The sequence below is a fragment of the Meriones unguiculatus genome, chromosome 8 (genome assembly GCF_030254825.1).
Source record: "Meriones unguiculatus strain TT.TT164.6M chromosome 8, Bangor_MerUng_6.1, whole genome shotgun sequence".
NCBI classification, from domain to species: Eukaryota; Metazoa; Chordata; class Mammalia; order Rodentia; family Muridae; genus Meriones; species Meriones unguiculatus.
The window spans coordinates 32,320,488-32,346,582 of NC_083356.1; the positions used below are offsets into that span (position 1 = coordinate 32,320,488).

Below are 26,095 nucleotides of genomic sequence, written 5' to 3' on the forward strand. Positions count from 1 at the left end.
CCCCAGCAGGGCTAGGCCAGGCACAATCTACATCTTCTTTAATGCAGATTGACTGGGCTTTATGTCCTCACCAAAGGGAGAGTGGGGATTTTCACAGTGTTCATAGTCTTCTGGGACTTACTTCTTATTCTTGATATCTGTTTTGATCACTCTCTTCTTCCTGATGAAGTATGGCCACCAGGATGCTCAGCCAAGTGTTTATCCCTTGCTTTTGTCTTCCTTTCTTAGTCTGGAACACTGCAGTTTTTAATCACACATATTTTTGAGACCACACAGCTCTTGTCACTGGTTCTCTCTCTTTCCCATTCAATGCTTCATTAACCCTCACTCTTTTATTCAGCCATAGCTAACACCTCCATAAAGCCTTTCTGACATATCAGGTAGACTCTTCCATCCTGTTCCTTACTCTTGTTTCATGCGACACAGAATAGAGACTGCTCTTGATTACACCCATTATCTCTTGGTGTGACTGTTCTGAAGTGGAGAGCCCTTGAGGGCTTAATATGTTCTTGTTATGTGTCCATTAAGCCTGGCTCAGGGAATGCACCTGGGAAGTCTAAGTTGATTAAGAGAAGGGCTTTCTTGGACTGTGAATCTCAGATCATTTTATCTGTTGTGCTGATATTAATGGTGCTTCAGGAAAATGAGCCCAGGGTCTGTGTTGCTTTGTCCAGCGGTGACTTCCTGTTATCCAGTTATGAGCTGGATACAGTGAACATGCTTTGCATTGAGATTGTGAAGAGCCAATAATGGAGTATGAGTAGAACAATGTCTTTCCTGGCATTGTGGGCCAGGAGGAGAGAGAAAGAATGGGGGTGAGTATGAGGATGGAGAGGGGAAGGCACTTCCTTTGCCATCACCTCCAGTAAGAGCCATATTTCCTCCCAACTAGTATGAAAGGAGAGCTTATATGTCTTGGTGTTTGCTCCCTAGGTAACGAGTCAGACCTCGAGGTAGAAAAGACATACAAAGAAGATGATCGAGAGAAGGCTTCAAAAAGACCTCGGGCGCAGAAGACAGAGAAAGTCCAGAAGAACTCAGGAAAGGAGGCAGGGCAGCTTTCTGGAGCCAAGAAACCCATCATCAGCGTGGTTTTAACTGCTCATGAAGCCATTCCAGGTGAGTGATGACAGGCCAGAAACGATGAAATGAGAATGTGTAGCACAGCTGCTCTTGCCTGAGGAAGGAAGCCTAGGTCAGAGCCTATGTGGTAGGTGTCCTAGTGGAGCATCATTTAGTCATCTGTGAGTATGGAGGAATAACAGACCTTCTTATCCTCAGGGACTGCTGTGCCTATCTTTTCATCCTACTTTGTTGTCATTCAGATATACAGGAACAGTCCCTTTCATTCCTTTCCCAGCCTTCAGCTGGTGGTGGCCCTGTCATACGACAGTGACCGCTTCCTTGGTAGTAGCTGCCCACACAGCCCATACCAGAGAAGCAGCTGTTTTCTGGGTCCAGGCAGGCACTGCATGGCTTCTTCATATTTTGGTGGTATTTACTAAAATATTTTTTAGTACTAGACGTTTCTCTTTTCCTTTTCCTTGAGCATACCTGGTAGATATGCTATACTTTCTTTTTTTAAAGTTCTGTTGTAGGAAAGACGATTTTAGACAAAACCAGTGTCTTAGAGTTTCTATTGCTGTGATAACAAAGCACAGCCAAAGCAACTGGGGAAGAAAGGGTTTATTTTAGCTTGCCACTCTCAGATCATAGTCCATCACAGAGGGAAGTCAGGGCAGGACCTCTAGGTAGGAACCTGAAATCAGGAACTGAAGCAGACGCCATAGAGGAATGCTGCTTTCTGGTTTCCTCTTTCATAGCTTGCTAAGCCTGCTCTTCTTTTCCTTTCCTTTCCTTTCCTTTCCTTTCCTTTCCTTTCCTTTCCTTTCCTTTCCTTTCCTTTCCTTTCTCCTTTCCTTTCTCCTTTCCTTTCTCCTTTCCTTTCTCCTTTCCTTTCTCCTTTCCTTTCTCCTTTCCTTTCTCCTTTCCTTTCTCCTTTCCTTTCTCCTTTCCTTTCTCCTTTCCTTTCTCCTTTCCTTTCTCCTTTCCTTTCTCCTTTCCTTTCTCCTTTCCTTTCTCCTTTCCTTTCTCCTTTCCTTTCTCCTTTCCTTTCTCCTTTCCTTTCTCCTTTCCTTTCTCCTTTCCTTTCTCCTTTCCTTTCTCCTTTCCTTTCTCCTTTCCTTTCTCCTTTCCTTTCTCCTTTCCTTTCCTTTCCTTTCTTCTCCTTTCCTTCCTGTTTGTTTGTTTCTTTCTTTATGTAGATATGTTTTGGGGGTAGGGTTTCTCATGTGGCCTCTGGTTGTCAGGGAAGTCACTCTGTAGACCAGGCTGTTCTAGAACACAGAGATCTAGCTACTTTTGTCTCTTCCTCCTGAGTGCTGGAATTAAAGTCAGATGCCTTCACATCTGTCTTAGCCTGCTTTCTCATACAAACCTGCCCAATGATGGCACTGCCCACAGTGAGCTGAGCCCACCCTCATCAGTCATTAATAAAAGTTCTCCAAAGCTTGCTTACAAGCACTGTGTGATGGAGGCATTTACTCAGTTGAGGTTCCTTCTTCCCAGGTGAACCAAGCATCTGTCAAGTTGACATAAAAACCAGCCAGCCTAGTTTGTGGTAGATTTCAAACTTTCATAAAAGTTGACATAAAAAAAAAGTTGACAGTTTGTGATAGATTCCAAGGTATCATAATTTTTTTTTCATGTGTTGGGGGTGTTAGCTGTCAAATAAAATGAGGACATTGTCAGGGTTTTCAGAACAGCTGCCCCCTTTAAGCATCTATTTTCAGTGCTATTAGTAGACATTAAAATTCAAAACTCTGAATACATTTTCTCCTTGATAATTGACTACAAAATAAGGTGTTCAGGACCCTGTAAAATTAGGCTACTTGAATTTTCTGGAAAGTCACTTTATCTGCCTCACTCTGCTTAGGAGAAATATTTTTGTGGATAAGGAAAATCCCGTAGGACAGTTTCCTGTTCTTAGTGGTTGTTAGAGAAAATTTCCACAATTTTTCTCAAAAATTTGTGGTAGTATTTTGAGATTCCTATGAGGGTAAAAGCATAATCAATTCTCTTTGGTATTTTAGAAACAAATGGTAGAGAGGAATCACAGTCTTTGTCCCCGACCCCCACTCCACGCATAGATTTACAGAACTCAAACTCAAACTCACACATGCATACACTCATATCAAGCTCTCACATTTATGGTCATACATATACCCATGTGTGCACACATTAATACACTTTTCTTTCAACTCTCATACATACTCATACTTACATACATAAATGCAGTCTCATACATTTATACAAACCCACAGAGACTCATTCTCCAACTCACACATATATACACACTCTCACTTTCTCACATATGCACTTATACTCATATATACTTCCACATACACTCACACCTACACACATACTCATAGCCACATGTCACATGCCTACACATATGCACATATACCCACACCCAGAAAATATACCTGCACTGAAAGGTCTTGGGTCAGTTTATGTTACAGAGTTGCAGGAGCAAAGGTGACCCTGGGGTTTTCTCTTTGAACCTTCCATTTTTTTCCATTTTTGTTCATGGCAAGACTATCAGTGACATGAGGGTGCTCACATTCCCAATTTGTTGACTGCTCTGCCACTCCATGCTGCCTTAATACGGCCTTATACTTGCTTCAAGTTTAACAGCTGTAGCTTTGTAGAAATTCTTGCAAGTGATATATGTATATTTTCCTGTTTCATAATTAGATCAAGTGAAACTGCCATTTGGACACATTACAAGAAAAACCGTATCTCCACAGACTACACACACACACACACACGTGTGTTATGTGAATAAGGAAACCTGAGTGTTGCATGGAAGTCCTATGGTAGAACACCCCCCAGGACCTGCTGACTCTGCTGGACAGGGTCAGGGATACTGCTAGCACCTCTCAATAAGCAATGCACTGTGTATCAATCTCAGGTGCTACCAAGATTATTCCAGTGGAGGCTGGGCCTCCTGAAACAGGAGCAGCCTCTCCAGAGACCACTGCAGCAGACCTGGTACCGCGAAGAGGGTATCAAGAATACGCCATTCAGCAGACCCCATATGAGCAGCCCATGAAGTCAAGCAGGTGAGTTGTTCTGTGAGCTCTAGCCAAGGTGGGCTGCAAGTGACATGTACACAGAACAGGGAAGACCTGTACATCTGCTGGTCTGGATTCTATTCATGACCTTATCTGTAAAGGGTCTTAACTCATTAGCTTAGCTGAAGCATCTATCCATCCATCCATCATGCCCTAATATAGTTCTTTCTCAAAGACCAAGGCAGAACAGTGTGCCCTAAGAACTGAGCATGTGCCAGTCTTCACATGTTACCCAGTCAAATGTATCTATAAGCTATGAAAAGGTGCAAACAAGGCTTGGTTTGCACATACTGTGATAGAGTCTATTTTTTTTTCAATAGGGAAAACTGAAACAGCCATCATGGTGAAAGCTACAGGAACCAATAGTTTTTCCAGGTTTTACTACCACTGCTAGTATATACTTTTCACTGTATATACTTTTTTTTTAATGATTGTACTAATATATATATTGTTTTGTTTTTGTTTGTTTCAAATACAAAATACTAAAAGTACTGTTTTTTTTTTTTACTTTAAAAAATTTACTGTACCTTGAAAATCTTTAAATTTTAGTACATATTAAAAATATTTATAGCTGGGCAGTGGTGGTGCATGCTTTTAATCCCAACAGACAGGAGGAAAGAAGCAGGAGGATCAACACCCTACAAACCATTTCCAGGACTGCTGGGAATCTCAAAAAACAAAACAAAATGTTTTCTTTTTATGTGTTTCTATTATAATGTAAATGAATTTAAAAAAAGAAAGCTTATGTAGCCCAGGCCGTCTTAAAGCCATAGTTTTCCTGTCTCAGCCTCCTGTGTATGAGGATTACAGGCATTGCCACAATGCCCAGGTCAAATAGCTGTGTTTTGCCATGATAGATAGTACAGTGGTTCACACACTGGGACATTCACCTTCTCATTCTTCTCCAAGACTTCCTGAAGTCTAAAGTGCTCCAAGTGAAATTGTTACCTCAGGGAATGTAGATTTAAAACTTTAATGGACATCAAAAACTGCCCCTTGTCCTGGAACATGGTGTGTTTATTGCATGCTAGCTGGATATGGTCATGTTAAAGTCAGTTGACAAACATATGAGCAGGGTCTAAACACAAAGCATGTGTCTTCGTGAGAGCCTTCAAAGATATTGCTGTCTTTAACTACTGTGAAAAATGGGCAGTGACCGTGTTTAGTCCCTCAACCAACTATCCTTTTGTTTCTTTCAGATAGATTCCTAGAGGTAGAATCTAGATTGCTAGAGGCAGTAGGGTGTGTGAATATTCTTCAGTGGTCCCTCTCTCACCAAATAGGAAACACTTGCATAAGATAATTCAGAAAGCATTCTGTGCCCATCACAGCTCTGTGTTCTAGTTCACAATCACTTAGGGCTCAAGCTTAAAATCAAATAGAGCCTGCCTAGCATCGTCACCCGATGTAGACCTTCCCCAAGTGTGGGGTGCTCAGGCCTTTGCTGCCTGTTTGTCTGATAATATACAAACGAGCAAACAATTTTCTTAAGACCATTTAAATCTCTCAACAGAAGAGGAAATGCTGAGATTTGCTTGTTTAATTAATGTTGAGTCCAGGGCTTTTATCTTCAGCGTTCTTTATAAAATGTATCACCTGGATGTTTTTGTCATTTGGGAAGATCCAAATTAACATTCCTTAAAGAAGCCTTGGGCTTAGCATGCAGTTGTACTAGTAACTTTCAGATATGAATATTGTAATTTCCTCTCTAGTATTTATGGACGGCATTCCACTTAAGTACTTTAAACTCAAAGAAACAGTTGTATAAATTGTCTCATCAATACAGACCTTTATTTGTGGTAGGCATAGTTCAGTGGTGCTAATTAATAGCACTGCATGGTTATTAGGGTGTCACAAATCCTTCTTGCCTAGCCCAGATATACCTTTGAGAGGAAGCAGCAGAGGCCAGAGGTGTATTCTCCCTTGCTTCCTTGGTTTCCCTCTGTTGGGATCCATAAGCAGGCATCTCTACGGCCAGCCCCAAGGGACCTGACAAACCAGATATCGGGCATCTGTGGAGCCACCTACGGATCACCTGGAACCACCTGTGCATGCTCTGGGTCACCTTATAAGAGAACTAGAAACTCCTCCTTGCTCTCTTTCTTTCCTGCCCTGTCCAGAGATGGTCTCTGTGACCCCTGCCCCTAATAAACCTCCCACGTGGAACCAGTCGCGTGGTGTGATTTGTGAACCCGCCGTGTAACTCTTTTGCACAATCCCATCACCCTCACCTTTCTTGTTCCTGGTGCATGGTCACCTACTTCAGTGCCATCCATTTTGGTAGTGGGAGTAGCCCCTCTGAAAGCACCTTCTCCAAGTGCATGGTCACACTGTGCAGGGTTCACTGAGCACCAGAGATTTCATGCAATAAAAAGGATGAGGAAGGGTGAATGTGCTCCAGAGGCCTTAGGATTCTTGGGGTCAAGTCACTAAACAATTGTTTGCTGTTGGGTGGCTGCTTAGTTTCCTTACGTGTAAAATGGGCCTGATGAAAGTGGGGATTAAATAGTCAGCTTAGGGCTTGTTATAAGCACTCACTGCTTATTAGTGATAACCTCTGCTATTTCATCCAGTGCACTTCTTGCCACAGTAAAAGAGATAGGGTCCATGAGGAAGGTCATGCTTTTATTCACCACCATAAATCTAACACATGCCCATGACATGTTACCTGGTTTAATCAGTAGAAACTGTTTATTTAATGGCATGTGAAGTTAATAAAGACAGTGATATTTTTCCCCACCTGAGCTCTAAACCAGCAATGGTGGAAGAGGACAGTTGGTAGTGAGTAGGACATCAGCTGTGTCTGAGAGCTCCAGGCGAGAGTAGCATGGTTTGTATCAGCAGTGAACTTGTCCAGAAGCCTGCCTTTCCTACCTGAGAGCTGGTTTACCACTGGCTGGGCTCACAGATGCCTCTCTCATGAGCTATTGCCCACCACAGGCAGGCATATCCCTGCCATCTAGCAAACTATAGGTCTTGTTCCAAACTCATTAGCATCTACCTGTTTTCTCCCTTTCTGGGAAGAAGGGAGGGCATGGAGAAAGGCCAGTTTTCTTTCTCTCAGGAGTGTCTCTTCCATGCAAACTTGCACAGAGGACAAGAACCCCTGACAGTTAATGGAATGGATGGGCAGGTGTGGATTATCAAATTTGTTGAATAAGTTCACCCTGTGTAGTCTCTTGGAGACTGAATTTACTTCTGTCCATGTATCCCAGAATGAACACAGCTTTGGAGCATCCCTGGTGACTATGCTTGTGTGAATCACAGCCCTTGTTCCTGCTTCCTTCTTTTGCTACCACCTTTCTTGTTCATTAAGCTTTGGCCCAGATGTTACCTTAGTTTATGTTCCCCAGTAGCCTTTGATCAGTTAGAGGTCTCTTCTCTTCAATGACTACCACGCTGTTGTGGAACATTGCAGGATTCCCTTTTCCCCTACTAGAGTTTATGTTCCCCAAGAACCAGCACCCTCTTTCATCATCGTCTGTGTCTATCCTGTTCTGTTCCCTAAGTCTTATTTGCTGAATAAATGAATGTTCCACCTCTGCCTTGCTGCCCTGTAGCTGACTGCACAGCCTTGTGTAGTTGTTTTATTGGAAAGTTTCAAAGTCTCCCAAAGTTAATGGTGCTGTCTTCCATCTCTAGGTTAGGTCCCACCCAGTTGAAGATCTTCACTTGTGAATACTGCAACAAGGTCTTTAAGTTCAAGCACTCACTGCAGGCCCACCTGAGGATCCACACTAATGAGAAGCCATACAAGTGCTCCCATTGCAGCTATGCCAGTGCCATCAAGGCCAACCTCAATGTACACTTGCGCAAGCACACTGGAGAGAAGTTTGCCTGTGACTACTGCTCCTTCACCTGCCTCAGCAAGGGCCACCTCAAGGTGCACATCGAGCGGGTGCACAAGAAGATCAAACAGCACTGCCGCTTCTGCAAGAAGAAGTACTCGGATGTCAAGAACCTCATCAAGCACATCCGAGACATGCATGACCCACAGGACAAGAAGGTTAAGGAGGCCTTGGATGAGCTACGCTTGATGACAAGGGAGGGCAAGCGGCAGCTACTCTATGACTGCCACATCTGTGAGCGCAAGTTCAAAAATGAGCTAGACCGGGATCGTCACATGCTGGTCCATGGTGACAAGTGGCCCTTTGCTTGTGAGCTCTGTGGTCATGGGGCCACTAAGTACCAGGCCTTGGAGCTGCATGTCAGAAAGCATCCCTTTGTGTATGTCTGTTCTATTTGTCTCAAGAAGTTTGTCAGTTCCATTCGGCTGCGCTCCCATATCCGAGAGGTGCATGGGGCAGCCCAGGAGACCTTGGTTTTTACCAGCTCCATCAACCAGAGCTTCTGCCTTTTGGAGCCTGGTGGAGACATCCAGCAAGAAGCCTTGGGGGACCAGCTGCCCCTGGCAGCTGGGGAATTTGTGTGTTCAGAAATGAATGTGCAAAAGGAGGAGGCTTGTCCAGGGAACACTCAGCCTGAGGTGGGGCTGAGGGAGCTGGAAGCTCCTGGAGAAGCACCTACTCCAGCTGTGCCCTTGACCACGCCACAGAGTGAAAGTGTTTGCCTGTCCCCCTGCAAACTAGAAACCACTGTGGTCTCCTCTGACCTCAACTCTCTCGGAGTGGTTTCAGATGAATTTTTACTGAAAAATGATACCTCCTCTGCTGAGGTTCATGCTGCTGCCAATACATGCTTGGATACACAGCATGGAGACTCAGTCCAGACTCAGGGTGAAGAAGTCACACTGCTGCTGGCCAAGGCCAAGAGTGACCAGGGCCCTCCAGCTGGAGGGAAGAATGTGGTTGCTCTGCCAGCCAGTGAATCTGACTCTAGCACATGTCTCAGGACAAACCCAGTGGAGGCCTCAGACCTCCTTCCTACAGTGGCTGATAGAGGGGACCTTGAATTGTGCCAGTCTGACTCTTGCAAACCCTCCTCTGAGCACCATCCTGGCAGCACTGCATTCATGAAGGTCCTAGACAGTCTGCAGAAAAAGCAGATGAACACCAGCCTTTGTGAGAGGATCCGGAAGGTTTATGGAGACCTGGAGTGTGAATACTGTGGTAAGGAAAGGCTGTGCTGGTCATATGAGCCTTTGAGTGGAGCTTTCCTTCCCAGCAGCCCCGTCCATTCCTGTCATGCTGTCATCACCTTGGGTTCCATTTGAGCTCATGTTTCTTTGCAAAGAACACCTCCTTAATGAGCCACCTTCCTCTGTGATAGATAGGAACAATGAGCCTGTGTCATGAGTCACAGTTGGATCCTTCCTGGAGTCTGCTGGGACGATGCGCAGATGTTGAGGGTCATGCTGTGGGCTGCTCACAATTTCTACCATCTTCTGACCAAGAAGAATCATTCTTCTGGTTCTCAGTTGTGGCTCCATCAACTGGGTAGAGAGGGCAGGAGACTGGCTGTAGCTCTGCATAGGGAGGCCCAAGCAGCTTCCTTCTAGCTGATGGTGAAGTCTCGGCTCTGGGAGCTCCCAGACAGCAGGAGTATAGCAAGTGAGCAGCCTAGGCCCTGGCCCATACCCCAGACTATCAAGAGGACCCTGAGGCTCTTGGATTTGTGCATTTGCAGGGCAATGTTCAACATAATTGGCTCTTTTTTCCCTTTTTGTAGCCCTAACAACATGTGAAGGATGGTGGTACCTTAATACTTGAAAACTGCCATTTTTGCAAAGTAATTTCCTGACAGAAGTGTGGTAGAAAGTGTGAAGGGCTTTAGATACAGGAGATAAATATGGTAGTTAAAAATGATAATAAAAAATCAAATTTAGTATAAAAGCAACTTCCTTGTTCTCATGTGAAAATATTTTTTTAGGCAAACTTTTTTGGTACCAAGTGCATTTTGATATGCATGTCCGCACTCATACCCGGGAACATCTGTATTATTGCTCCCAGTGTCACTATTCTTCCATCACCAAAAACTGCCTTAAACGCCATGTAATTCAGAAACACAGTAACATCTTGCTGAAGTGTCCCACTGACGGCTGTGACTACTCGACTCCAGATAAATATAAGCTACAGGCCCATCTTAAAGTTCACACAGAGCTGGTAAGTAGCAAGCCAAAAATGGCAGCCCCCACCTCCCTCTGGGTACCCATTGCTTTCTCACTTTTATGCAAAATAGAAATATCCCTGCTGCAGATGGGTGAATACCCTGTCCCCTTCAAACACAGAGGGGCCCTTCTTCTGCCTCTTGACACCTCACAGAGCTTTCACCCCCACCCTTGCCCCAGCTCCTTTCATAGTGAATCTCTGACTAGACTGAACAAATTGCATTCTCTGCAAGGTTTTTTTTTTTTTTTTTTTTTTTTTTTAGCATTTGAGAAAGTCTACAGAAGAAAGATCTGCAGAATGGAATTGAAGCAAAGGTTTCATAAATGGCATTTTTAAGATTTATTAATAACAGGAATAGTAATAGCTGCCCACAAGTGTTTTGGGGGGATTAAGTTGGATGATTGTATTGGATTAGGTGATTATACCAGGGACACTGTTGTCTATTAGTGTGTGGCATTCATTGTAAATATCAACAGCATCTAGGAAGCTTTGCTTTAAGAAGTGACATGTTAATCCAGGGTACCATGAACTGCATGGTCATGTCTGGTTCTATAGGGGGTGATCACATGGTGATGCAATGAGTGAATATTTGTTTTTGCAAGGTCTATTCTGATGGGAAGAGGTTAACACTCCTGAGAAAGATTTAAGACTTCTTAACATAATAAAAGAAGCCACACCTGGGGCCTATTCGGCTCAGTTTTATGCTATAGACAGCACAAAAGGAAACTTCAGAAACTGGAAGAGCTGCTTTGATTTTCTGGTATAAGAATCACTGATATTAGGTGGTTTGTACATTTGGGTTGTTTGAAGGTGTGAGGAGATCAAAGCATAATGGGATAGACTCCATCACCGCCTCCACATCTCTACAGGCTTCATGGCCTCAGACAATTCACTTGTTTCTGAAACCTGCCACCCATATACACTTAAAAGCCTGTCTTGGTCACTGTTCTATTGCTGTGAAGAGACACCATGACAAAGGCAACTCTTAAAAGAGAAAGTGTTTAGTTAGGGCCTGCTTACAGTTTACAGGCTTAGTCTACTATCATTGTAGCAGGAAGCATGGGGCCATACATGCAGAACCTAGGGCAGTAGCTGAGAACTATCTTCTGATCTGTAGGCAGAGAGATAGACTCTGGGCTTTAAAGCCTCACAGCCCACTCCCAGTGACACACTTCCTTTAATCCCTTTGGAGGCCATGCCTCTTAATCTTTTTTTTTTCCTGTTTTTATTATCTTTTTAAAAAATTTTATTTTTTTCTTCACAATTTATTCATTGTATATCCCGATTGAAGCCCCCTCCCTCAACTCCCCCAGCCCCACCTCCCTCCTTCTCCCCCTTCTCTACTATTGCCATTGGCCCATGGCTTGTTAAGTCTCATCAGGACTGCTTGGATCCTCTTCCTCTGTGGCTTGGCAAGGCTGCATCATCAGGGGCGAGTGATCAGAGAGCAGTCAACTGATTTCATGAATGAGGCAGTCCCTGCTCTACTCACTCAGAGATCCACATGGAGACTGAGCTGCCAATCAGTCAGGTTGAGCAGGGGGTATAGGACCTCTCCATGTATGGTCCTCTGATCCAGTCTCTGCAGGAACCCCTTGTCTCAGATCTTTTAATTCTGTTGGTCTCCTTGTGGGGCTCCTGTTCCTTCCATGTCCCTCCATACCCACCCCTCTCTTCTTCTGTAAAACTCCCTGCACTTTGCCCAAAGTTTGGCCCTGAGTCTCAGCATCTGCTTTGATCTCCTGTTGGGTGAATCTTTTTAGAGTACCTCTATAGTAGTCGCCCATCCTGTTTCCTCTCTTCCACCTCTTCTGGTGGCTGTGCTGTTTGCCATTCTGAATGAGATTTAAGCACCTTCCCTAGGGTCTTTCTTAGTGTTTAGCTTCTTTAGGTCTGTAGATGGCTGTCCTATATTATACTGCTAATAGCTGCTTATCAGTGAATATATACCATGCCTGTCTTTCTCTTTCTGGGTTACCTCACTCAGGATGTTCTATTACAGTTCCATCCGTTTGCCTGCAAATTCCATGATTTCCTTGTTTTTAATAGCTGAGTAGTATTCCATTGTGAAGATGTACTCCTCTTAATCCCTTTAAATAGTGCCACTCACTGGGGACCAAGCATTCAAGTCAATGAACCTATGGGGGCACATTCTCATTGAAACCATCACAAAGTCCATTATGTACACACTCATTCATGCACACTGATGTGCATTGATACCTACAAGCATGTATGCACACTTATATACATAGATATACCTGCACATACATGCACACCTGTGTATATTTGTGTACTCCTGTTGTCATTGCAATGTTGAAATGGAGTGGCCTCAGTCCATGCCTGATAAGTAGTTGAGCCTATAAGCCAGCTGCACTGGCTTTCCATCATACTTCCTTTCCTGTTCTCTTCTCACTCTCATCTTGCAGGCTTGCTTTTGTTCTTGGTGTTTCTCTTCCCTTCTCCTTCTTACCTCCCTACCTCCTTCTTTCTCCAGTAGGGCATAATGGCATATGGTTTGTCAGCTTTTCTGTCATTACTGTTAGGTTGGCACTGAGCCTGAGGGAGTGAATCCAATGTTAGACTAGGTTCTTGTTAGGAGAAGCCTTAGAGGATGGTACTGGAGATAGGAAAGCAGAAGACTGGATTGAACCTGTTTACCTTGTGTTTGGTATAAGTAACCTGACTACTCCATGCCTCAGTTTACTTGAGCAGGAGAGGAAGAGATGAAGGAGTACATATAAGTACCTTGTGTGGGCTATTGTTTTAAAGCTAGCTGCTCTGGATTTAGGATTTTTGAACCTAGATGACATGGGTGACAGGAACTAAGCCATTGTTCATTGAAAGATTGACTGTGAAATCTAGGCTGCCTCTTTTTCTTCATTCAAAATTTGCCTCTTAGTTATGGATGTCCTGGGGCTGCTGGTCTAGCCTGGTAATTTTTTCCTCAGGTGCTCATCTCAGTCTCTTGACCACATCCCTGAGTGTTGGGGTCACTGGGAGGCATCAGGAATATATGGCTGATGTCCTTAGTCTTGACTTTGTGTGCTTTGCTTCTTGCTTATTAACAGCTGTTGTAGATGCTGTCCTCTGAGTAGAACAGTTAACACCTTCTTCAGAACAGCTGTGCTAACTGCAATGGACCTCTGAGATCAGTGACATTGACTGTTGATGCTCTGTCATGGAAAGAGGGCCAGGGAGAGGGTCATCAGAGCCTCACCTGATCTCAGTCAGTCTCCTGTACTCGGCAGCTAGCTGTGTAGAATTCTGTCCTAATTTTACATGTCTGTGGGATCTATGGGGATGCTAGAGTGTATAGACTGTATGTATGGGAGTTAACTAAAATGCTTGGAACTCCCTCTGTTTAGCTAGTTGTCATTAGTTCTGAGGTGACACTTTTCTCCTTTGGGGTCACACAGACTCTTGTAAGTGACACCTCACATGTGTTATGTAAATAACTCCAGTAAACTCATTGGTTTCCCAGGTTAGAGTTGATGAAAGTGCACTTTGGTTTGTCGCGGGAACCCTGTGAGGAGTAGTTAAGCATTTGTTTGCTCCCCAGGGAATATGCACCTGTCATTGGCATTTCACTTTTCTACCTTCATGGTGATGAATGTGGTTGTGACTTCCTTCAGAGTGTTGATTTTACCTCTAGCAACGTGTAAGGAGCTCTGTTGAGACCAGCCTTGGGACAGAAAGCTGCTGGTTTGATCGTGTAGCCACTTCCTTGTGTTTTTACTTAATTCCCAAGTTACTTCTAGAAGTTAGGAATCATTTACTCTGCTGTACAAGAGTCTCATGTCTCAGTCTCCATCATGCAGTAGCTTGGTCTGTGGTTGGGCCAAGAGTAATGGATGACGAATTTTATTCCACGGCCTTATCACAGTCCAATGCTGCTTATTTGGTGGTGGCAGGTCATTAGTGTGAGAAACTCTTAGACACTTGTCTGTCTTCTGAAGGAATGGGGTAGAGGTGGGCCCAGGGTGGCAGACACTATGTGGTAGATACTCCTGTGTTGCTAAGTGTCAAACATTCCTCAAAGTGGCATGAATTAATGTCTGAACATTGCTGCTAAAAAAGCACAGCATACTCCTGCAAAGGACTGTGGCTCAGTTAACCTCACATGTCCTGCTTCTTATCAGTATTCACATTTTCTTAGAAGGTCTTAGTGTTTAATCTGTCCTTCTTCCCATTGAAATAATATATGCTTTTTAAGCAGGGTCTCACTCTGTAGCCCAGGTTAGCCTCAAACTAATAGTATTCCTCTTGCCTCAGCCTCCCAAATTCTGGGATTGCAGCTTGAAGCCACCTTGTCCAGCTCAATTGAGGCACTCTGTTTTTGTTGTTTCACTTTTATTCTTCTCTTATACATTACATCAGATGGCAGTTTTCCCTTCCTCCACTCCTTCCAATCCCTTCCCCTTCCTCCCCTCTCTCTAGATCAACTCCTCCTTTGTTTCCCTTCAAAAAAAAAAAAAAAAGGAAATCAGGTCTGCCAAGTATATCCACCCAAGATGGCCTGGTTTCCTTACCTGTGCATTTGAAGAGGGCATCAGATATGTCATATTGCTGGCTGAGGTTTCACTTTTGTTTTAGCATTCTTGCTTTGAACAGAGATTCCCATGCAGAATGAAAATTAAAATACCATCCTCCATTTCCAGATGAGCCATGTATTAGGATGCAGAGATAATCTGGCAAATTGCTAGTTTCTGTGAGCCTCACACTATTTCAGCTAAGAATGCATGTAACAGTCAAAAAAAGCGATACCCAGTATAGTGTCTTCCCACTGCTTCTTCCCATTACAATGCCCATGGCATCAGTTTGTAGTGAAGGAATACAGTCGTCCCTCCATAGGGATTAGTCCAGGTCATAGGACATTCTGAGGATGCTCAAATCCTCAAGTAAAAAGATGTGTGTCTTGGTTCCCTTCCTGTTGCTGTGATAAAACACAAAACCAACTGTTTGATTATTTAAACTTCATGAAAAGGAGAGCTGGGAAAACATGATTTAAGTCAAATGCATGGGAGCTTTTGGTTGTGTTTTGCTCATTTCCAGTCCCACATTGGTCTTTGCAATTTGGGGGCAAATTGCTTAGGCTCTTTGAGCCTCAGTTGTCTCGATTATAAATTGGAGATAAAGTTCTTCCCTCATCTTAAGGCTAAGGGGAATAAATTTAGTCAGTGAAGGGCAAGATCCATGGCTCATGATCCATTAGAGAGTTGTGCAAACATCTGAGTGAATCATGCCTGGCTCTCTTAAAAGTGAGATAGAATAGACAGAAATAGAGCCTGTCAATAGTGTTTACCCCCACACAGGGCAAATATCACTTTCTGAGGTTTTTTTGTTGCAGTGTTAAGTGTTTGAATGTCAGTGCCTATTAGTATTGAGGGAAGGGGAGGTGATGGGGACAGAAGCTGTTAAGTGGTTCGATTCTTGGGTCCCTATTAAATATGTGTGTCAGCTACTGCCCTAAGTGATTTAATTGGTGACCTCCCTGAACCTCAGTGTCACAGTAGCATTTGTTAGGAATGAGATCCCTGGCATCCCGCCTTCATCCTAACCCTAAGTGGACTCTGGGAACCTGGGTCCTTTGCTTCTGTTTTGTATTCCTCTCAAGAGGCCTCAGAGGTACACACAGGGAAGCTGCAGCCCAAGCTGAGAGTGCTGGTTGTAAGATTGTGAAGGGGCATAGCATTGCCCATCAACCTCTCTAGGCCCATGTCCTGAAAATGAGGTTGCTAGTGTCCTCCAGGATTGCCCTGGGAGCATACTGTGGTAATGTTGACAGGGTCTCAGTGTGGCCTAATGCTTTGGGGGCTGCCCTGATGATAGCTGTTGCTGTTCTTTCCCTTCAGCAACTTTCCCTTCCCTTCTTTCCTCCTCTACTCCTCAGTCAGGGAATGAGGAGACCAGCAGTGAGAGTAATAGTCTGTTCATCTAACATTTGTTGGCTTCTCAGTTAGTGTTTAGAATATTTGGCCCTGATCTTTGAGAAGCACACAGATTTGTTTTGTTTGGTGATTACTGAACAATAAGTACTTTTTGAATAAGCAAATAAGTTGCCTAAAAGCAAAGAGAAATTCAAGGAAGCTGTTTTCCATATCCAGAAATAAATGGGGTATACCTGGTCAGTGTGTATTCATGTGAACAGAGGAAAAGCAGTGCCTGAAAAGTGGTTTTCTTCCTGAGGACTGTAAGACTGTGCTTACATCTGATCACAAAATGTGCTTGATTCTAGATTAGTCCTCTTGGTGTTTACCCACTGTGCAGCAGCCTTCAGGTTCTTCGAGCTTCCTGTGTAGAGCAGCGTCCTTGTGGTCTGGGAAAACAGAACCGTCTTTAGCAGAAGTAAAGGCTTTATTTCCTCAACCCTAAATCTGACACTTTCTGGTATTGTGTTCCAATTTGTCATAACATAAGTGTCACCTTCCTAGTTCTTGCTGTAGCTTCTGTATCCCTTGCATGGGTGAGTAGGCTCTCTGTTATCTTTAGATAACTTGTAAGAGCTCACAGAACTGCTGTCTTTGTCCCCAGTACAGCTTCAGGCACATGACAGGTACCGTAACTGTGACCCATTCCTGAGAAACCGTATAGAGAAAGTGCCAACTTTTGGAGCTTGATGTCAGTGTTTTATAGGGGATGCATGTAGGATTCACATATGTACATTTAGTGAGCGAATTCAGTTTCATCATCTCTAGCCAGTATGGGTATCAGAACTTTCCACTTATTTGAGGCCAATATACCTGCCATTATGGAACAGTCCAGATGTGGTCACCTGAGTGATATACAAGGCTTCTAGCCTCAGGTAAGGGCTCCTGCATCTCCTTCCATGACAGTCTCATGCTGACACCCACTTCTTTCTAGGGCACAAATGGCTTTGAAGGCATCTCTGTTGGAACAAATAGACTCCAAAGGCTGGGCTCTTAGCAACCCTATGGCTAGCTTTCTTGTGTTCCCTGCCTTTGCCAGGGCCTCTTTTAGACCTAGTTCTTTTTAAGTTTGCTGAGTGTGTTTGGTATTTGGATTTCATGTACAGGAAGACACTGAGCTTTTGAAAAAGAAGTAAATGAATCCTAAGAGTCTACCCTTCTTCCAGCCCCCTCTCCTACTGTCTGTTTCTTGACAATCTTCAAAGACATCAAGAAATGGGGCCCCTGATAAGCTCTCAGATAAATTGCTTTCAGACTATAAGGGATTAAAAGAAGAAAAATCAAACAGCAAGGACTCAGGGGAGATCAGTGTAAACTCCTTCAAAGCCCTTCTGAATGCCTCCATCAGCTCTGATGACAAGGGCGGCTGGGACAGAGGTGGGAGGGTGCCTGCAGGATGCCAGAGGGGCCTTGAGAATCTCTCTAAAATGGCAGTGTGAGCCCAGTGTCACAGACAGTGGAGGGGAGTAACAGGAGTACATTGAAAAACTCCAAGGCCATGTTGTCTAGGGAAAGTCAGTTGCATTGGCTGGCCAGAAAGCTTATGACAAGGTCTTTCCTCTGTGTGTGTGTGTATGTGTGTGCACGTGTGTGTGTGTGTGTGTTTGTGTATGTATACACTTCAGAGTAGAAAGCTTTATCTTTTATTATATATTTTGATTGTATTCACCTCAGACTCCTCTCCCTCACCCATCCCAGATTTCCTCCCCACTTCCTAACATCATATCCTCTTTCTTTTTAAATAAGCACCATTCCCAGTTTGTCCTATTCATATACTCCTGTGTGTAGAGCTATCCACTAGAGCATGGTCAACCTACCAGAGGCCATTACTTTAAAGAAAGGGTTCTCCCCTTTTCGAAGCCATCAACTTTAAATGGCTCCTCAATTAGTGGTGGGGACTCATGAGTTCATCCTCTTCCCCCTTGTTGGCTGGCTTGATCTTGTGTTCCTTTCTCTTGCCATCCATTTCTTAATCTATAACGTAGACATGAATGACTGTTTTTGTGAGTGCTTATGAATCTCAGTCTTATGTGAAAGCTCAGCATGAGCAGTGTTTTGGGTGCTGAGGACATCATATACATTTGGGTTATTGAACAGCCCTAGAATGTGTATGGTAGTGTTTCTCGACTCTCCTTTCTATCTTCCTAGAGTTCTCACATATGACTTTTCCCCAGCTGCGTAGGGTTATACAGCTGTCTGTAAGTGCTTGGAAGAATGCCTTGCACAAAAGCCTTGACAAGGCTTTTGCTGCTGGTTGTTGTGGGGTTAATAGTATTGATTGATGATGATTGTGATACTGTAGATAGATGATGATGGTAGTGGTGACAGTACTGAGAGTGGAGGTAACAGTGTTAATGATCATGGTGATTGTGTTAGTGACCGCGTTGGTTGTTTTGTGGTGGTAGTGATAATAGTTGTGTGATGGTGTTTGATACTGGTGGTGACAATGATGTTAGTAATAGATGGTGTTTGATGACAGTGGTAATGGTGTATGTTGATAGTGGTGGTGATGATGGTGGTGGTGTTTGGTGATGATAATGGTAAGGGCAGAAGTTATTTTTCTACAGAAGCTATGCTTAAGATAGTTAATTTTTTTCCTTTTTCTTTTCTATTAAGGACAAAAGGAATTATTCTTGTCCTGTATGTGAAAAATCTTTTTCAGAAGATCGATTGATAAAGTCACATATCAAGACCAATCATCCTGGTAAGGTTATAAATTTTAGAATAGAAGATTGATTTTTAAATACTTATGTTAATTTTAAAACATAATACTGTATGTAAGCTATACCAGCTTGGAATGAAGAGGGATAATGTGAATGAATTCAGTATTTGAAATGTTCTGGTCTTGGAGAAGCCTTGTGCTTGCCTTGTTCCACCTTGTACTGTGATGGCTGACTACTTGTATTCAGACGCTGTCATTGTTGCTGCCATGGGGTCCTTGAGGTGGACTTTATCATCAGATTCTATTGCCGTATTAAGTAGAACAGGCAGACAGACTTGGGCTGTCTGTGTTACATAAATAAGTAACAAGCAAAATACACCTTCTTCTTGATCCCTGCCTTTTCTTGTTGAAAAACTTGTACCTGCCCTTGATAGAAGAGACCTGACTTCTCTGTTAAAAGTAAAGGTCTCTGACCATTTTGTTTTAGCTGGGGGCACACAGAACCTTGAACCTTTGTCAGTTCATGGGTTATATAATTCTGCTCTTTTGGTGTTAATCTTTGTCCTGTGTAACTGTTAGTCCAGTGGGAGCTGACAACAGCATTTAGAAGCACTGACCTTCGATCGTGATTACAAAATTATACAAGGAGCCCTGTGTGTTCATATCTTCTCTTTTACATGCTTCTACATTCTCCAAGCACATTGCATGTATCCCCCCATGAACTTTTTTTTTTCTAGAAGATTCTACAGTTTATCCCATTCGATTTTCCTATGAAAGACTTTGCATACTATGTCCAATAAATACTGCTTTCGCTTAGCATAACCTCCAAGTGATTTATAAGAATCAGTGCTAACCATGATTCTTACTGTGTCCTAGGATCTTGTGCATGGCCACTTAAAATAGTCTGAATTGATCTATGAATTTTTTGTACACTTTGTTTGAATTGAGCTGCAGTATTTTAGTGCTTATGCCTCTTTCATGCCTTGTATTCTGTAGAACCCCCAGGCTGCTGCCTGTTTTCCACACCAGTGACTTCTGGGAGAATCTGAGTTACTTTTCCCATAAAAAGCCCATGTTGCACATTTGTCTGTTCATCGCTTTGCAGTGTTTCCTCCATTTTTCACATTGTACATTAATAGGTTCTTAGATCTACTGCCTGGTCACATTTAAGTTTAGCTTTCTCAGTAAAAATGTTGTCTTGTGACACCAAGGAGGCAGTTGCTGGATATTTCTTAGGTACGCAGGTGCACCACTGAAGTTGATTTACTGCTCACCTGAAGAACACAGTGCCTTGTCCTCTCTGATCACCACTACTTTTTTGTTAGAGGTCTCTATGAACACCATTTCCGAGGTGCTTGGGAGAAGAGTCCAGCTCAAGGGGCTCATTGGAAAGCGAGCCATGAAGTGTCCATATTGTGATTTCTATTTCATGAAGAATGGCTCAGACCTTCAGCGGCACATCTGGGCTCATGAGGGTGAGTCGTCTTTCCATCTGGTGCTTCTGTTTAACTTTGTGCTGTGTGCTTTATTTTGGGACTACATAAAAAGGAAATTTACCCTTACATGCCCTGTTGTTAGGATTTCTTTAGCATGTAGAGATGTGTTTACCAGCCAATGGCAGAGATTAAAAGCATGACTTTAGCTTTTGTGGTTATTAGAAGTGTTCCCTACCTCCTAGCTCTGGTTATAACTGTGGTGAAATAGATTGTCATACTTTGCTTACTGGGAAACTAGTGTCCTGAGAACAGGAAAGCCCATATGTTACTCTGGGCAGTTCCAGTGCCCACCACCATGCTCTGTATGTAATTGGCATCAAAGAACAATGGAACTATGAGTGATTGGCAGTGAAGAGGGCAGTGGGAGTCTTGCAATTTTGGCAGTGTGGAGCATCACTGTTTATCTTGTAGAGAAAGGATTGGAAGGTAGAAAGGTTGAGCATAAATGTGGTAGTCCAGAGAAGCATAAGGGCTGTGCTCAGGGCCGCTTGACCAGGAATGGAAGTGTGGGATGGCCACTCTTCAAGATCCTGTCAAGTCGGAAGTCAAGAGTCTCTTGTCACTAGCCTCCTCTTTGCCCCTAGAGGAGCATATTGCCCTCCTGGGCATGAGGAAGGGCCAAATAGCAGGAGTGCTCTTCTAGTCCTGTGCATTAGTTCCCTCCGGCTCATCAGGAGCCTCAGTCCTATAAGCTCCACTGTAAGGTGAGAGGAAGAGGAATGATAAAATAGTTTGCATTATATACTGTCAGTTGTAAGGCCCAGGGGAGGGGCTGGCGGAGAGAGAGACTTCTACTTCAGTGAAGGGAGCGGGTCATAGAGCTGAGGCCCAGTGCTGGGGCTGCAAGGTGCTTTCTTGTTCACCAGCGCTTACTGAGCACTTGGGCCCCAGGCAATGTGCTTTTTATTTTACTCATGATATCCTGGTCAGTTTGACCAGTGAGGAACACAAGGCTCAGAAAGTTAAGAAATGCTTGAGGAACACAAGGCTCAGAAAGTTAAGAAATGCTGGCTTGTGTTGCACAACCAGCAAGTAGTGGGATTGGAATTTGGGTCCATGTTGCATGATTCCAAAGCCCTGTTCTTTACATCTCCTCTGACTTGAACTGGCAGGAAGTGTGTGGAGGCAAGAAAGGAGGAATTGACATATGTTATTTTCTGAGAGCATTGGAGTTCATTGCAGGAGTTTTCTCAGCAGAGAAGGAGGCAGAAGCCTCTGCATGGAGATTAGTTAGAATGGTGCTCATGGGAATCATCTGGGAGTGGCCAGAAACCGAACCAAGGACCTGACACTGATGGAGATTCAGGGAGATGGGAGCCTGCGGATCATAAATCTGTTCCCCTGAGTGATAATGCTTGTGTGGCATATACAGGGCTGGAGTGGGAAGGCATGCTACAACCTTTCTTCACCTTGTCTGTGATGCAGGATGGGGCAAACATTCCATCTTCATGACCTTCAGTTCACTTACACATGAAACACTAGTATAATGTGCTTTGAGATTTGCTGCTGGGATCAGTGAGATCGTCTCCTAAATTCCCTCGGGAGGCTCAGTGTGTGTCCAGGCTTAATGTGCAGCCAACACAGGGTGTGGGCCGTTAATATTATATATTGAGCATTTGGAAGAAATCCCTTATTTTGAAAAACTTCTGAATTCTGACAAAGATTCTAAAAGTTAAAGGCTTCTATTTTATATTGGAGTGTTGTGGCATTCTTTTTCACTTCTCTATGAATTTTTCTGTAATGATGGAATTATAAAGGATAAAAAAACCTTACCCACATTACAGTATTTGGGATTCTTTGGAGCATTTAAAGTATGCTCCAGTGTATTGCACTGTGAGTATTCTTTCTCCCAGCTCACTCCCAAAATAAAACATGGGACAAGAACAATAGCAAATGTGAGAGAAAAACATGAAGACTAACAAGAACACACAGCATAAAGAAATGTCCTGTGTACAGTTCATAATCATAGATATTAGTCACATATGTAGAACTTTATTCACACACTACACATGTGTTGCTCAGAGGGTTTAAGTTCAAAGTGGTCAAAAATGCATTTGAGGTGAACCACAGCAGCTGTTCTGATACCAGCTCTTAGTGGGTGAAAGGAAGACAAGAGGAGTAGAAGCAGTATATTGGGAATACTTCAGTTTGAGTTACTGGCACACAACAACACCCAGTGTTGTCTGGCTCTGTTTATTTTATGAATGTGCATATTCTTCCACACTTGATCCTGAGTGCCTGATCCCATTGGTTTTTACAAAGTCCAATGGGGCCTTCAATTTTATTTAGTTCAACTCAGTTCTGTTGGATTTACTGACCTCTTTGTAAGTTGAACAGGGTGTCTGTCTTCAGGGAGTTACAGGACTGTAGGGAGAGCAGAGGTGATCAACTCACTGATGTACAACAACATTTCATTTTTATTTTATTTTATTTTTCTTATTAGTTACATTTTGTTAACTCTGTGTCCCAGCTGTATTCCGCTCCCTCACTCCCTCCCCAACCCCACACTCCCTCCCTGGTCTCCTCCCTGCCCCTTTCCAAGTCCACTGATAGGGGAGGACCTCCTTTCCTTTCATTTGACCCTGTTTTATCAGGTGTTTTCAGGGCTGGCTGCAAAGTCCTCCTCTGTGGCCTAACAGGACTGCTCCTCCCCTGGGGGTGTGAGGAGGTCAAAGAGCCTGCCCTTGAGATCCTGTTAGAAATAGTGCTTGTTCCCCTTACTTTGGGAAACTACTTGGTTACTGAGCTACCACGGGCCACATCCGAGCAGAAGTTCTAGGTTATATCCATAGATGGTCCTTGGTTGAGTGTCAGTCTCAGAAAAGACCCTGTGCCCGGATATATTTGGTCCTTGTAGAGCTCCTATCTTTTCCATATCATACTAACTCCCCTTCTTTCATATGATTCCCTGCACTCTGCCGAGGGTTTGGTTATGAATCTTAGTGTCTGCTTTGAAACACTGCTAGGTAGAGTCTTTCAGATGCCATCTGCAGTAGACTCCTATCATACGTTCAATGCACATCCCATTTGTCTTTCTAAATGAGGATTGATCATGTTGTGGGCAACTAGAAAGGTCAGAAAGCACAGGCTCAGAGACCTTGAATGACACTGTAGTATCTCTATGGAATGGAACAAGGTGATGTAGGCGGGATGTGGGAAGTGTGGGACATGTTGGGAACAAGGAAGTCCATTCTCTGTTTAGGTGGATGTTTTTTCTGATGTGAACTGTTCATCTGGATCCTCACGCATATGTGCACAGACACATGTAAAAGATATCTATATATTTCTCCTTGATAGGTGTGAAGCCCTTCAAATGTTCTTTGTGTGAATATGCAACTCGTAGCAAGAGCAACCTCAAGGCTCATATGAATCGTCACAGCACTGAGAAGACCCACCTCTGTGACATGTGTGGCAAGAAATTCAAATCCAAAGGGACATTGAAAAGTCATAAGCTCCTTCACACATCTGATGGTGAGTTCCTGAGCCCCAGTGACCTGTAAATGTATGGCTGCAAGCTGGTATGCCAAGGCCAACAGAGACTGTCCATACCCTTGTAACAGGAAAGGGCTATACTTTGTAGGACCCACACTCTGAAAGAACATAGGTTCTATCCTGTTTCTCTCCAGCCTGTGAGCAGGATTCAGCCTCACTTACAGCATACTCTACATAAACCCTTTTGGGATATGTGAGCATGTGTTGAGGGCAGGGAGAGGGAAGCTGCTGGAGGAAGTAGGCTGTTGATGCTTGGTTCTGGAAGATTCTGTCCTCTTTAGCCTTCCATCTCATGTTGGCCCTGATTGTAAGGACAATTGTAGTGGTACCTGGCCTGAATTTTTGAGTTGATGCTTTTATATCAAAGTTACCTCAGGGTTCCTACTGTTCAGTTTAAAATAGGGCTTAGCCTAAAATAGCAACAGTATGAGTTATTGTGTGTGAGCCATGAAGGTGGGTTCTAGGGGCAACAAAGCCGCAAGGATCAGTTTTTGTGTCAAGAGGTCGTTATCTAGATGGCATATCACAAGAACACCTCTGCATTTGAAGGTAAGTGTCTGGATGTGGAAGCTCAGAAGCCTGTGGGTCAAGGGTCAAGGGTCAAAGTTCTAATGTATAGTAGGCACACAGCATCCATAACACTTTCTGGTATAGACTTCACAGAGGGAAGAACACTGAGAAAAACAGGCAGCCAAATTATATAAGATTTTACAAAGCTTGATTTAATTAGAGACTTCACTTGTGAGGGGAACTTGTGAATGCTTCATGTTACAAGAATAATACAATTTTTTAATAGATTGTTATTGCAGCATAATTAGATATAAGAATCAGGATTAACAGTACAGATTAAAATAAGTTCTTTGTTGATTTTAATTCTGGATCATAGGAGAGGATGTGTCTGTTATATCCTGCTTCCATGGTGTGTATATATATCCTGCTGGGTGTATGCTAGCTGGTTCCTTGGCAAGAGTCACAAACTCTGCCAAGCTTGGAAAAGGTTGAATGCTTGGTTGGGATTCATTAGAATTAGAGCCAGTGACATGACTTCCCTAAGTCACTGACTCAGATGCTGAACCAATGCATAGCCATGACTGTCGAACAGTAATTTTTGTTTGTTTGTTTGTTTATGTTTTTTTAGGACAGGGCTTGGCTATCCTGGACTCTCCTTGTAAACCAGGCTAGCCTCAAACTCACAGTGATCTGTCTGCCTCTGCCTCCCTGAGTGCTGGAATTACAGGTGTATACCACTGCTTTCTTAAAGGAATACTTTCTTAAAAAAGAAAAAAAGCTGTAGTCAAAATTAGAACCATGCAAGTTTGGGTGTGCTCAGTGGTAGAATACTTGCCTAGTACGGATGAGACTGTAGGTTCAGTCACTGCAAACAGACAAACAAAGAGATAAGCCCAATAATATAGGCCATGACATAGGAATAATAAAAGCAATAGTGAGTGATATGTAGCTACTTATGAATTTTTTACCTTCTCAAACAGTAGCCTTGCTGACCTTGAATTACCCTAGTCTTTTTTGTAGAAGCTGTGTTTCTTCACATGGTAGCCTATTTCTGCCTAAAGCCTGCAGTCATGAAGGCCATCAAACTCCAGATCCAAAGCAGTCCTGGTTTTCTCATTGTGGTAGCAGCATTAGAAGGGCATTCATAGAGACATGGAAAGGGTACGGTGATCCTAAGTTTAACTCTGAAATCCAGGTCAAGGCATGGAAAGCCATCTACTCAGATACTGGACAGCTCCTTTGTGCATGGTGGGAAGGGACCAGTGTAAGCAGTATGGTAAAAACAGCTATAGAGAGGGGAGGGGCAAGATGGCGGCGCCGGGAGGACTCTCATTCTGAGCAGCAGCACAGCAGGATCAGCACAGTGAACAGCAATCAGAACTCTCGGCCATAAAACACAGTCATTGTGTTTCCCAGGTGAGAGGATACCCCACGGTGGGGGATTCAATCAGCTTTTAACTCACCCGGCTAAACTGCGGAAGAGATCCCGGTTCCGCCAGACACTTGGCTGCCGGCCGCCAGCCCCAGCCCCAGCCCAGAGCCACAAGCCAGTGTCTCTGGTCACGGTCCCAGACTGAACCTTGGGCACCACACTATCAGAGACTGGAATTTTCAGTCGAGAGATAACCCCAGGGTACAGGAAACGATTGGGACCGGCCTTAGGTCACCCAGACATCCCCTGGAAAAGACTCGGGCGGGTTCCACGGGCACCCCAGGAGCCAGCCCGGAGCCAGAGCCGGGGACCCAGGTTCCGGCACAGAGCCCTGCCTGCCTGCGCGCCTTATTCGCCGCCAGAGATAGAAAC

At 43.8% G+C, this 26,095-nt stretch overlaps 1 protein-coding gene across 2 annotated transcripts in view; it reads left to right on the plus strand.

Annotated features, from left to right (window-relative positions):
* Zfat (zinc finger and AT-hook domain containing) overlaps positions 1-26,095 on the plus strand; it is a 197,989-nt gene that overhangs the window by 78,057 nt on the left and 93,837 nt on the right. For both annotated transcript variants that reach the window (XM_060389326.1, XM_060389327.1), the window contains exons 4-10: positions 934-1,119; positions 3,974-4,124; positions 7,779-9,205; positions 9,966-10,198; positions 18,748-18,835; positions 20,119-20,268; positions 23,587-23,760. In XM_060389326.1, coding sequence (XP_060245309.1) covers positions 934-1,119; positions 3,974-4,124; positions 7,779-9,205; positions 9,966-10,198; positions 18,748-18,835; positions 20,119-20,268; positions 23,587-23,760 — 2,409 coding nt within the window. The remainder of the gene's footprint in view (positions 1-933; positions 1,120-3,973; positions 4,125-7,778; positions 9,206-9,965; positions 10,199-18,747; positions 18,836-20,118; positions 20,269-23,586; positions 23,761-26,095) is intronic.